Source organism: Toxorhynchites rutilus, chromosome 2, assembly GCF_029784135.1.
Source record: "Toxorhynchites rutilus septentrionalis strain SRP chromosome 2, ASM2978413v1, whole genome shotgun sequence".
Lineage (NCBI taxonomy): Eukaryota > Metazoa > Arthropoda > Insecta > Diptera > Culicidae > Toxorhynchites > Toxorhynchites rutilus.
The window spans coordinates 342721809-342733730 of NC_073745.1; the positions used below are offsets into that span (position 1 = coordinate 342721809).

The 11922-nt window shown below is 42.3% G+C and overlaps 3 protein-coding genes across 3 annotated transcripts; all 3 read right to left on the bottom strand.

Moving 5' to 3' along the window:
* Positions 1-708: 708 nt before the first annotated feature.
* On the bottom strand, positions 709-2064 carry LOC129768429 (serpin B8-like). The gene is made up of 3 exons (XM_055770082.1): positions 1928-2064; positions 947-1871; positions 709-889 (listed from the first exon to the last, which is right to left on the bottom strand). Exons 1-3 carry the CDS (start codon positions 2036-2038, stop codon positions 744-746), a joined length of 1182 nt encoding a protein of 393 aa, XP_055626057.1. The 5' UTR covers positions 2039-2064; the 3' UTR covers positions 709-743.
* A 2476-nt stretch (positions 2065-4540) lies between these two features.
* On the bottom strand, positions 4541-5629 carry LOC129767157 (uncharacterized). The gene has a single exon (XM_055767778.1). The coding sequence runs from the start codon at positions 5627-5629 to the stop codon at positions 4541-4543; it is 1089 nt and encodes a 362-aa protein (XP_055623753.1).
* A 1822-nt stretch (positions 5630-7451) lies between these two features.
* LOC129767158 (uncharacterized) lies at positions 7452-8492 on the bottom strand. The gene has a single exon (XM_055767779.1). The coding sequence runs from the start codon at positions 8490-8492 to the stop codon at positions 7452-7454; it is 1041 nt and encodes a 346-aa protein (XP_055623754.1).
* Between the last annotated feature and the right edge of the window lie 3430 nt (positions 8493-11922).

Consider the following 11922-nt stretch of genomic DNA (forward strand, 5'->3'; position numbering starts at 1 on the left):
CAATTTTTTTCAGAATATACTACAGCCTCCAATCGTTTCACTCTGGACTTCTTGAAATTGGCCTACACCCAGGATCCACAAAGTAACTCAATACTGTCCCCGGTTCCACTCATCGCTTTCAATATTTTACCGCGCAGCCAATAGTAACGTTAAAGAAAGCATTCGTACCAGGCTTGGGCTGTCCCAGAACGCGGATATAAACATTAGACGCATACGGACTTTTCTAACCGATTCGAATAATGAAGCCCTCAGAATTGCTTTCAATGTTTAACATGGACAGTATGAACTCAATCGCAGCTATATTCCGGATTTGCGGCACAGATTTGGGATAGAGGTGGAAAAAGTTGACTTTCAGGAACCGCGACAGATCGCCGATGCGACAAACGTGGATCGTGGATCGTGTCACCAATGGTATGGTGAAGCATTTCCTCGATCCGGAAAATGTAAAACCGGAGGATAATCTGCTGATGCTGAATGTGGTATCCAAAACTAACCAGTTTCTCTAACCAATCGGGCTTCTAAGAATACACTCACCAACGATTATGAAACTTTTTTCTATTCCTATGATTATTATGTTTCTATGGTATGTTTAGTCTTTTCAAATCTACGTGAATTCATGAATTTATTGAATTTACGTCAATTATTTAGAAATATGAAAAGTAAAAACTCAGTTGACTACAAATACAAACACTTTTCTTGATAGTAATCAATATTATTTATTCTTATATCTTTAACAATACTTGTCATACCGGTAGAGGTGTTTCGCCAATCGGAAAGGCATAATTCCCTATAAACAACGGAAATTGTTGAGATTTTTTAATCACAGCATACACAAAGGGTCGATCTGCAGAAAAGCTAGGAGCCTCACTTCGGATCACCATCGATACAGCTTGAAGAGAATCCATCACTTAATATGTAGAACACAAAATGCCGTTTTAGTACTCACCTGATACTGCTGCCGCTCGAACTCCCTTCTCGTCCACCTCCAAAGAAACACTGTGTTTTACTTTGTCTAAAGACAAGCGTTCATTTTTGAACACCTGAAAAACACTCCACTCAAATGGTGCTGTGAGTTGAAGCTTCCGGAAGATAGCGTTAACGTTAACCGTGTTCCGAATGCTAATCCGAGGTATTTTGACCGCAATTTTAGTTGGAGTTAAACTACTATACAATTCCCGGAATGAAGTCTGATTCAGATTACCCACTAGTTGGGTCAAATTAACCCCCATTTGGGGCAATATCAGCACCATAGAAAAGTCGTCGTCTCTAAATGGCAACTCTAGAGCCAAACTCTTAAGAGGCTCATAAACCGCCATTGGAAAAAGAGTTTGTTGAAGCCTCATCATTTTCGCCATGTAGAACTTGGAGTCACCCGTCGCATGGAACTTTTCCTGTCTCGAGTTTGCAACATCGAACTGGTTTTCCCACTCGCCCCGGAAAGCGATTGCATTCAGCAGGATGAACCGCGTGTTCGGGTTCAAGTCCCTCGGCAGAAGAATACTATCAATTCTGCCGGAGGTTGTAAGCTTGGCCCATTCGTTCGCGTCGTTGATAAGTCGTGCGGTGTCCATCCACGGATCCCGTTGGATAGAAGCGTTCAGGTTGTATGCGCCCGACTCGAAAGCTGGGCTGAATTCATCCGTTCCAATGGCGAAAGCTTTCGTTCCGAAAGCGAGTGCCTCGTTCCGGGACAGAATCGATAGCTGGCGACGGTACAGCTCTATCGTCTTCGCCATATTCTCTTCCAGGTGTAATTTGTCCCGCATTTGCCGGAGTGTGTAGCGATCGTTGACGGTACTGGCCATCAGAGTCATGCCCATGTGAAGCGTGAAAGGCGACGTAACGATGTTTCGGCGTTCGTTAAAAATTGCCTTTGAGTGCGGAAATGTTAATGCTAAATCTGTAAACACGTATTTGTTTGACTCACCTGGAAAAATTTCCATTGCCAATTCCCGCTGAGGAACAGGTCTTGATCTCTTGCGATGATAGTGGTCGCAAGGCCAACCAGTAGAATAAGAACTTCACTGGGTCGAATCATGTTGGGAATAAGCTATGAGTATTGATCCACGGGCATATATAGGCTTACCGCGAGCGACAATTGAACTGTAACTGAAATGTTTACGACCATCTGGTAACGCAACAGCGGAGAGAACGATTCAGTTTGTGATTGTTGTTATTACAACATGGTTGTTGTTTTGATTTCTGATTGCAAAAGACGTTTAGTACTTGTCGTTCTGATTCAAAATTCGAAGCCTGGCATGTCTTGTTCTGGTTCTTCTAGCCGGATAACGGGAAAACGTTAACTTCAAGAACAGAGGATCTCCAATCGAAGGCCCATTTTAAAGAACGGTGAACGCAAAGCAATTTTCTACGACAAAATTGCACTTGGTCGATGATCTGAAATAAATTCTTGGTTTTGTGGATTGCCGGTGACGGAACTAAACTCATTCATTTGGCACTACAGTAAACGTAGCCCTGTTAAACGACTGCGTGGTCGGGAAAATTAAATCAGTTCAATTCAAGACTTTCGGAGACAATTTTCGTACGAGTACCAACTAGAGGACGAACGAGAGGTACCACATGATGTACATATGCTGTGCTTTCTTCCTTAAAACATTAGGTTATTGGGGTGGTGGGGGAAAATTGGTCATGGGGGGCAAAGTGGTCACCTGCTTGTTTCGTAGTATAACTATTGACTATAGATGCCGTATTGATAGTCATCTTATGTTTGAAGAATTTAATGACTTTTGAGGCACCCTGTACATCATTAAAGCTGTCGCATGTCAAAATACAAATAAAAACAGAAATTACTCTTTCGATAGCCATTCGGCCGTAGTTCTGTGTGCATGGTATCTAAGGAATTTCTCGTGAAATCACATTCTGCTTTCGAAAAAGATCCTTTTGTGGCTTTGACCCTAGATAAACTCCACTCCAACTAAACCAAGCCTCATTATGCGGAACGTTATATGTTTCTTACTACGCTTTTGTATGCAAGCGAAAATTGAGACTCTTGGTGAATAGGCCAAGCTTATTTCATGCATGTACCTACTATATCACAAATTTGGACGAAAATAACACATAAATCTATCCCATTTAGCTTGATATGGGCGGGTGACCACTTTGCCCCCACTAAGTGACCACTTTACCTCCACGCAAAAAAAAAGTTCGATTTTTCACCTTTTTTTTCTAATGATGAAAAGTGTACTATTTTGAATTTTTATAGTAAAAGCCGTTTGCTATCTTAAAGAACAATGAGTTGAACTATAATATTCTTCGAGAAACGGGAATTAAATTGGTATGTGGGCGCTGGAAATTGGCCTATTCCTTAGGGTGACCACTATGCCCCCACTTCTCCTACGTTTACAGTGCTGAGCGTTTCACATCATAATAAGAATTGAAATCTGATTGCTCCAGCATCATTGAACCACAGGTATGTATAGGCAACCTCCGGTGGAGGCGATCTGGCGTAGTGGTAACATCCATGCCTCTCACGCTAAAGGTCACGAGTTCAATTCTCACTCCCGACATTCTTCCAAAAATGGAAGTTGAAGTGACGAACCAGCCAAATGAGTTGAAAGTCACTATAATACAGATATAAAAAAAAAAATAGGCAACCTCCAGATTCACTTTAGTGTTCAATTTTATTGAATCAATCAGTTTTGAATAACCTTAAAAATAATATATATATATATAAATATATTTCTGTCTGTCTGATTCTTATGGACTCGGAAACTACTGAACCGATCGACAAGAAAATTAGTATGTAGGGGTTTTTGGGAGCGGAGAAGGTTTTCATGATAGTTTGAGACCCCTCCCCCCTTCTCTATGGAAAGGCTTCCATACAAATGAAACATAAAGTTCTGCATTATTCGAGAATTTATCAAGCAAATGAAACTAAATTTGGCATGTAGAGGTATTAGGGTACAATAAATGTTTCTATGGTGGTTAGACACTCCACCTCTCTCTCTCTCTCCAAGCGGGGGCTGCCATACAAATGAAACACAAATTTCTACATTACTCGAGAATTAATCTAGCAAACGAAACCAAATTTGGCATGTGAAAATTTTAGTGTACAATAAATGTTTTTACGGTGTTTAGATGCTCCTTCCCCCTCTCTTAGGGAAGGCTGACATACAAATGAAACACAAATTTCAACATCACTCGAGAATTAATCAAGCAATATAGATATATAGATGTTTTCGGGTGCAATAAATGTTTCTATGGTGGTTAGACACTCCAGCCCCCTCTCTAAGGGTGGGGCTGTCATACAAATGAAACACCAATTTTTGCATTATCGAGAATTAATCAAGCAAATGAAACGAAATTTGACATGTGAGGATTTTAGGGTACAATAAATGTTTTACGGTGTTTAGATGCTCCTTCCCCTCTTTTAGGCTTTTAGCCATAAAATTTCTTATCTAGATGTAACATCGCCGCCACTTTGAAATTGACAATTTCAAACAAAATATGTATGGTTCTTATATAATAATAATACAATTGTTGAATTTTAATTTTCTTCTTGCTACTTTCCATTATTGGTTTAAAGTTCACAGTGTTGCTGCTGGACGCTCGATTCATCTGGTAATAAGCAAATCTTTGTTACTGGCCGAGTCAGGAGTCCTTTAGGAGTTCGTAAGGTCACTACTCTGATGAGTTTGTCCTTGCCTGGATGCACAGCTGCAATGCGGGCTATGGGCCAACGAACTGGATGTTGGAAATTGTCGATTATCACTACTAGTCTCCCTGGTCGAATTTCCGTGTTTGGTTGGTATTTGCAGGTGTCTCGTTGGAGCTCCTGTAAGTATTCGGTTCTCCAGAAATGCCAAAAATTCTGGAACAACTGCTGCAGTCGTTGATAATGATCAAGGCGAGTGAGATGGATTTCGCAAACGTTGGGATCTGGAATGGCATGCATGCTCGACCCGATCAAAAAATGAGCCGGTGTGATGACGTTATAATCTTCGGGGTCCTCTGTCATCGGGACAAGTGGCCTTGAATTCATCGCTGCTTCTATCTCTGCAAGAATGGTAGATAAATCTTCGAAAGAGACACGCGAATTGCCAAGTTGACGATAAAGTTGAAGTTTGGCTGTCTTTACGGCAGCCTCCCAGAGCCCACCAAAATGAGGCGTTTTTGGTGGGTTTAAGTGCCAAGTGATGTGTTCATCCACGCAGAATCTTAGGATTTTATCAACCTCGTTTTGATCGCTCAACATACGATACAGATCATGAAGTTCGTTTCGGGCTCCGATAATGTTTTTGCCGTTATCGGAGTGTAGATGCGCAGGGCGGCCCCGCCGAGCAACAAAACGACGGAGTGCGGTGAGAAAGGCCGGCGTCGGAAGATCACTCACCAGCTCTAGGTGAACTGCTTTCGTTGCGAAACAAATGAACAAGCATACATATGCTTTAGTAGGTGAAGCTCTCTTGTGTATTGCCTTCAAATACAGGGGTCCAGCGTAATCAACCCCTGTAACAATGAAGGGCCTGCTCGGTGTAATCCTAGCAACAGGAAGTTGGCCAATCTGTTGACGGACCGGAACGGGATTTGCTCGGGTACATTTCATACAATTTCTTATTACGTTTCGAATCAACCGTCGACCATTTACAGGCCAATATTCTTCGCGCATTGTAGCCAATGTTAATCGGCCGCCACCATGAATGAGTTTTAGGTGAATTGATTTTGCTATAAGCTTAGCAAGCGGTTGGAAACTGGGAAGTAAAGCTGGATGTTTGGATTCGTATGATTTTCTGCCAATCTAAGCCGCCCTCCCACTCTCAATATACCTGACTGATCCAGAAATGGATTAAATAAACGAATTGAAGATTGCCTTTTCACTACCATGTCGTTTTGAAGGTCTCGAATCTCTTCTGGAAAACCTTCAGCCTGAGCTAGACGAATCAGTATTGTTTTAGATCTCAGAAGTTGTTGGACGTTCAACGAAGTGCTGGGGGTAGAACCATTTGAAGCGATGGGTGTTGTTCTGATTTTGGCTCGTGCATTATCCGTGAATCTCACACAATATCCGATGACTCGAACTAAGCGTGAAAATTTTGAGTATCGTGAAAAAATCGAGTTGTATACCAGTTCAGTTCTAGTTGAAACAGTCAAACTAATTTTGCGTTCACTTTCTGCTTCGGGTGATTCGAATTGCTCTGCTATAGGCCAATTCTCCGCTGAATAAGAAAGCCATGCCGGTCCTTTTTTCCAAAGAGAACTTTGAAGGAAATCTTCCACATTCATGCCGCGAGATAGAAGATCAGCAGGGTTTTCAGAACCTGCTACATGATTCCACTGTATGCTTTTAGTAGTGGTCTGGATTTCTGAAACCCTATTGGCGATAAAGGTTTTCCATGTGTGTGGAGGAGATTTCAGCCATTGTAGAACCACAGTAGAATCAGACCAGTAGAAAGAATTTGTGTTTTTCATATCAAAGGCTTTAAGTATCCGGGAGTGAAGTTTAGCTGCGACGACTGCTGCACACAGTTCGAGTTTAGGAAGAGATAGTCTTTTAAGAGGCGCTACTCTGGTTTTTGCGGCAATTAAAATGATACGTACATTGCCTTCTGGATCCACTGAACGAGCAAAGGTGCATGCTCCGTAAGCTGCTTCTGATGCATCTGCGAATGTGTGGAATTGAACATCAGTATTAGAAACGAAGGCGTGTCGTTGGATACGGAAGCTTGATAACTGGGGAAGTTGATGGTAGAGGTTTTCCCACTTTAGCTTCAGATTAGAAGGAACTTCTTCATCCCAAGAACAAGCTGTCAGCCACAGCTCTTGCATCAACATTTTGCCCCTTATCACGATAGGTGCCACCAGCCCTAAGGGGTGAAATAATTGGGATATTGCTGATAAAATCGATCGCTTAGTTATTCGATTATTCTTTTCATTCACACGGTAATTAAACCGAAATTGATCCGTCTCTGGCTCCCAAGAAATACCCAAAGTTTTGACGGTCTCCTCAGGATCGAATCTGATACTTGATTGGGTTCCAATGTGCTCGACATCAATCCCCTGTAATACCTCAAGCTTGTTCGATGTCCATTTTCGAATGGGAAATCCTCCTTTAAATAATAGCTCCGTCAATTCGTTCCGTAGTTGAATGGCTTCCGCTATACTATCAGCGCCACCAATAAAGTCATCAACATAGAATGATTTTTTCAATGCAGTGCCACCAAGTGGATAGCAGTCGCCTTCGTCGTCAGCGAGTTGTTTGAGAGTGCGCGTGGCTAGGTAAGAGGAAGGGCCAAGACCATATGTCACGGTGAACAGTTGAAAGGCAATTGGGGGCCCAGAAGGACAGGAATGCCAATAGATTCTCTGTAGGTGGGTATCATCGGGATGGATAAGCACCTGGCGGTACATTTTTTCTATGTCCGCTACAAGCGCGACATAAAATTTCCGGAATCGTATCACTAGGGTCAGCAGATCATCCTGTACCACTGGCCCTACAGCGCGTCATTTAGCGAATATCCTGTCGACGTTTTGCTCGAACCATCAAATACAACTCGGGTTTTGGTAGTAGTGCTGGCTTCTTTCACCACCGGGTGATGTGGAAGATAATATGTAGGTAACTCACTATTATCGCTATCCACAACAGGGCGCATGTGACCAAAGAAAATATACTCTTCCATAAATTTATAATAGCTTTTCTTCAGTTCAGGATCTTTGGAAAATCGATTTTCTAATAAGGTGAATCGTCGAACAGCTGCAGACTTGGACTCTCCGATCATTGAACTAAACTTTTCACGCTTTGGGTAGCGCACTACATATCGGCCTTCATCGGTTCGGGAAACTGTCGATGCATAATATTCCTCACACGCCATTTCTTCAGAGGAAAAGGTGGGAGCGATAGAGACTTCTTCGATACTCCAGAACTTCTCCATGCTCTTCTCAAGTGAATCCATCGAAACGATAACAGTTTGGCAACAGATCGAATCTTTAGAAGATGGAACGAGTTGTTCTCCACCAGCAACAATCCAGCCGAACACACTTTCGACGAAAATTGGGAGTGTTTCGGAAAGTTGAATTCGAGAGCTGGTTGGAAAGAAATCAAAGAAAAACTGCGATCCCAGGATTAGATCTACCTCACTGGAACGATTGAAACCGGGGTCGGCCAGGAATATGTCCTTGGGTATTTTCCAGTGTTCAACTGTAATGGTATTAGCGGGAAGATTGGAAGTCATTTTTCGAAGTACGAGGAAGTTTACGTTGCGTGCAAAATCGACTTTCCGTGAGCGGATTACAGTGGACACGGAATCGTTTGCGTGCTCAGATTTCTCTCCTATGCCCTGTACAAGAACGTTCGACTTTTGTCGTTTCAAACGAAGCAATTGGGCGAGTCGATCCGACATCAAATTGGGTTGAGATCCACTGTCAAGAAGGGCACGAGCATAATGCATCTTTCCATATGCGTCCTCGACTTGAAGAACTACTGTCAGGATGAAAATGTTTGGAGGTGGATCTCGAACAACATCATTGCTTCTCATTTGAGTAGGATTAGTAGTGACTGAAGTTGATTGTGCGTTGCGCTGATCATTTGGCTGGAACGTATTCAGTTGCTGTATTGGATTACAATTTTCATTGGATGTTCTTGATGTGGATTCCTGAACGGTGTGTAATGAAACATTAGTATATCCCGAATGTAAAAGAGAATGATGGCGCTTTCTACACACTCGGCATGTGTAATTAGATGAGCAGTTTCGAGCGAAGTGATCCGAACGGAAGCAATTCACACATAACCGTTTGGCATTTACTAAACGTAGCTTCTCGGATACAGACATTCCTAAAAATCGGGGGCATCTCACTAACCCGTGACGACCGTCGCAAGCATGACATTTGGGAAGAAAGCTTTCTGTAGCGGAATGTGAATTTGTTCTCATAAAAGCAGGTTTACGGGGATATGAACTATTCGATTGCGGTGTGAACGTTGGTTGCGGAGCGGGACTATTGACTGATATTGACTCAAGTATGCGGATACGTTTCTCCAAAAAATCGACCAAACAAGCATAACTCTGATCATCAACGGAAGTAGCATGATTCTCCCAGGCCTTAATTGTATCCTCGTAAAGCTTCATACACAGAAGATGTTCTAACAAGGTACTCCACTCGACTGTTGGCTCTCCCAGCTGTTGTAGGATCTTGACATGTCTCTGGAATTCGTCCAAAGTAGAATGTAACGTAGTTACCGTTTCCTTCTTCATTCGTGGAACATCCATTAAGTCCTGTAAATGCCGCTTTTTTAATAAGTACTCGTTAGAGTACCGGCTGGTTAATGACTCCCACGCCAAGGGGTAATTTGCAGCACTTATAGCGATCGTCTCAATCAATTGCGCGGCTTCTCCCTTGAGGGCCGCGCGCAAGTAGTGAAATTTCTGAATCACGGGAAGCTCATCGTTGGCATGTATGAGTGCCAAAAAGGTGTCGTGGAACGTAAGCCACTGTTTATAATCGCCGTCGAATTCCGGCAGAGAAATAGTAGGCAATTTCAAATTAGTCAAAGTGGTGGGTATACGAGAGGGAGTATCTAGAGGGCGGTTGTTTGAAGGAAGGATTGGAGCAGGGAGTTTCGACTTCAGAAACGCTTTTATTCTAAATAATTTCGGTTCGAATGCAGCACGGAATTGCAGGTTGCTGGCCTTACCCTGGCTCGTCGTTGAGATATCCTCAAGCATTGATTGTATTTCTTCTAGCGATGACCACAATTTATCGAGATTTTCCAACCGTATTTCCACCTCGAGCTCATCCCGTCCGGCGTCGTACTGCTCTATAAAATGTTCAGCACGTCCAATCTGCGCCAACAGTGTTTCTCGTCGGGTTACCAGTTGATCCTCACTTCTACAGGTGGCTCCGTCCATTCCGCCGATGGGTAGTCCGAATCGGTCGAGGTTGTTTTGATGGAACTCAGAAAGTCTTTGCCAAGGCTATTTGTGCCTTGTATTATATAAACGGGTGACAATTGATGGGTTCTATCGCCGGAACAGGAAATCTCTGGTCCCAATGATGATTAGCGATATTTATTTTCCGGAATATAATTGACTCCTTAAATGTAGACAGCGGGTTTCCGTAAATCAATAGGAAACTATTGTTTATCCAAATCGGTATCTGGAACAATGCCTGTTGGGTGGCGTCTATCTGGAATCGCGATGGCGTCTTCCTCGCGGTAGCGTTGTCGCTACGATGAATGTGATTGCTGCTAACTCGCAACTTTCACTATGGATGGAATTCACTTCAGAAGCGGAGATCCCGATCCTGGTCACGGCACCAGAAAATGTTTGGGCAGGTCGGATCTCCCTTCTTCACTTGGAGCTTCTTGGATGTTTTTAAAAATAACAGTTGGCACTTTAATAGGAATAGACTGTATTTCTCGAAGGTTGGATTTGAACTGGCGCTTTATGTGGCTATAATTAATTGAGGTAGTTACACAAAGTGGATTCGGCTTTTAGCCATAAAATTTCTTATCTAGATGTAACAGGAGGTTTTAGGGTGCAATAAATTTTTCTATGGTGGTTAGACACTCCACCCCACTCTCTAAGAGGGGGCTGCCATACAAATGAAACACAAATTTCTACATTTCTCGAGAATTAATCAAGAAAATGCAACCAAATTAGGCATCTGGAGGTTTTAGGGTGCAATAAATGTTTCTATGGTGGTTAGACACTCCAGCCCCCTCTCTAAGGGTGGGGCTGTCATACAAATGAAACACAAATTTATGCATTATCGAGAATTAATCAAGCAAATGAAACGAAATTTGGCATGTGAAGGTTATAGGGTGCAACAAATGATTATATGGTGGTTAGATACTCCTCCCTCCTCCCTTCGGAGGGGGGGAGGCTGCCATATAAATGAAACACTAATTTCTGCATTACTCGAGAATTATTCAAGCAAACGAAACCAAATTAGGTATATGGAGGTTTTAGGGTGCAATAAATGTTTTCACGGTGAATAGACACTCCACCCCCTCTCTAAGGGGGAGCTGCCATACAAATGAAAGACAAACTTCTGCATGACTCGAAAACTAATCAAGAAAATACCAAATTTGGCATGCGAAGGTTTTAGGGGACACAAAACGTTTCTATAGCAAATAGACACTCCTCTCGTCTCTCTGAAAGGGGAGGGGGGCTGCCATTCAAATGAAGCATACATTTCCGCATAATTCAAGAACTAATCAAGCAAACGAGACTAAATTTGGCATGTGGGAGTTTTATGGAGAAGAAACATTTCTAAGGTGGTTCGACACTCCTCCCCCCTCTCTATGGAAATACAAATGAAACGCAAATTTCTGCATAACTCGAGAACTAATCAAGGAAACGAAACCAAATTTGGCATGTGGAGGTTTTAGGATGCAATAAATGTTTCTATGGTGGTTCGACACTCCTCCCCCTCTCTTAGGGTGGACTGTCCTATAAATGAAAAATAAATTTCTGCATAACTCGAAAACTAATCAAGCCAAATTTTGTATCTGAAGATTTTAGGGGGCACGAATCGTTTCTATGGTGAATAGACACTCTTCCCCCCTCTCTAAGAGGAGAAGAGGGGAGGGGTCTGCCTTTATTCTATCATATTTCCTGTATCAAACATTTATTTCATGTAACGGAGAAACATGTTATTTGTGGTTGAAAAATCTTGAACGAGAATTGTGGCTGAAAGTAATCTGATATTATAATGATGAGTTTTGGTAGAAGTACTAGGAATTTTTTAGTAAAAGGCAAATTCAACGGAGTCGATTAGAAGATCAATCAGTGAACAGTTCTGCGATAGGACTCATGAACTTGCGCTTAGTAAGAAAACATGGATGTTTGAAAGTATTGATAACAACAAACAAATTTTGGGCGGGACGAAGTTTGCCGGGTCAACTAGTCTTAAAATATAAGCCATAGACGGCTAATATAAAACAAGCCATCTTTACAAAAGGCGCTT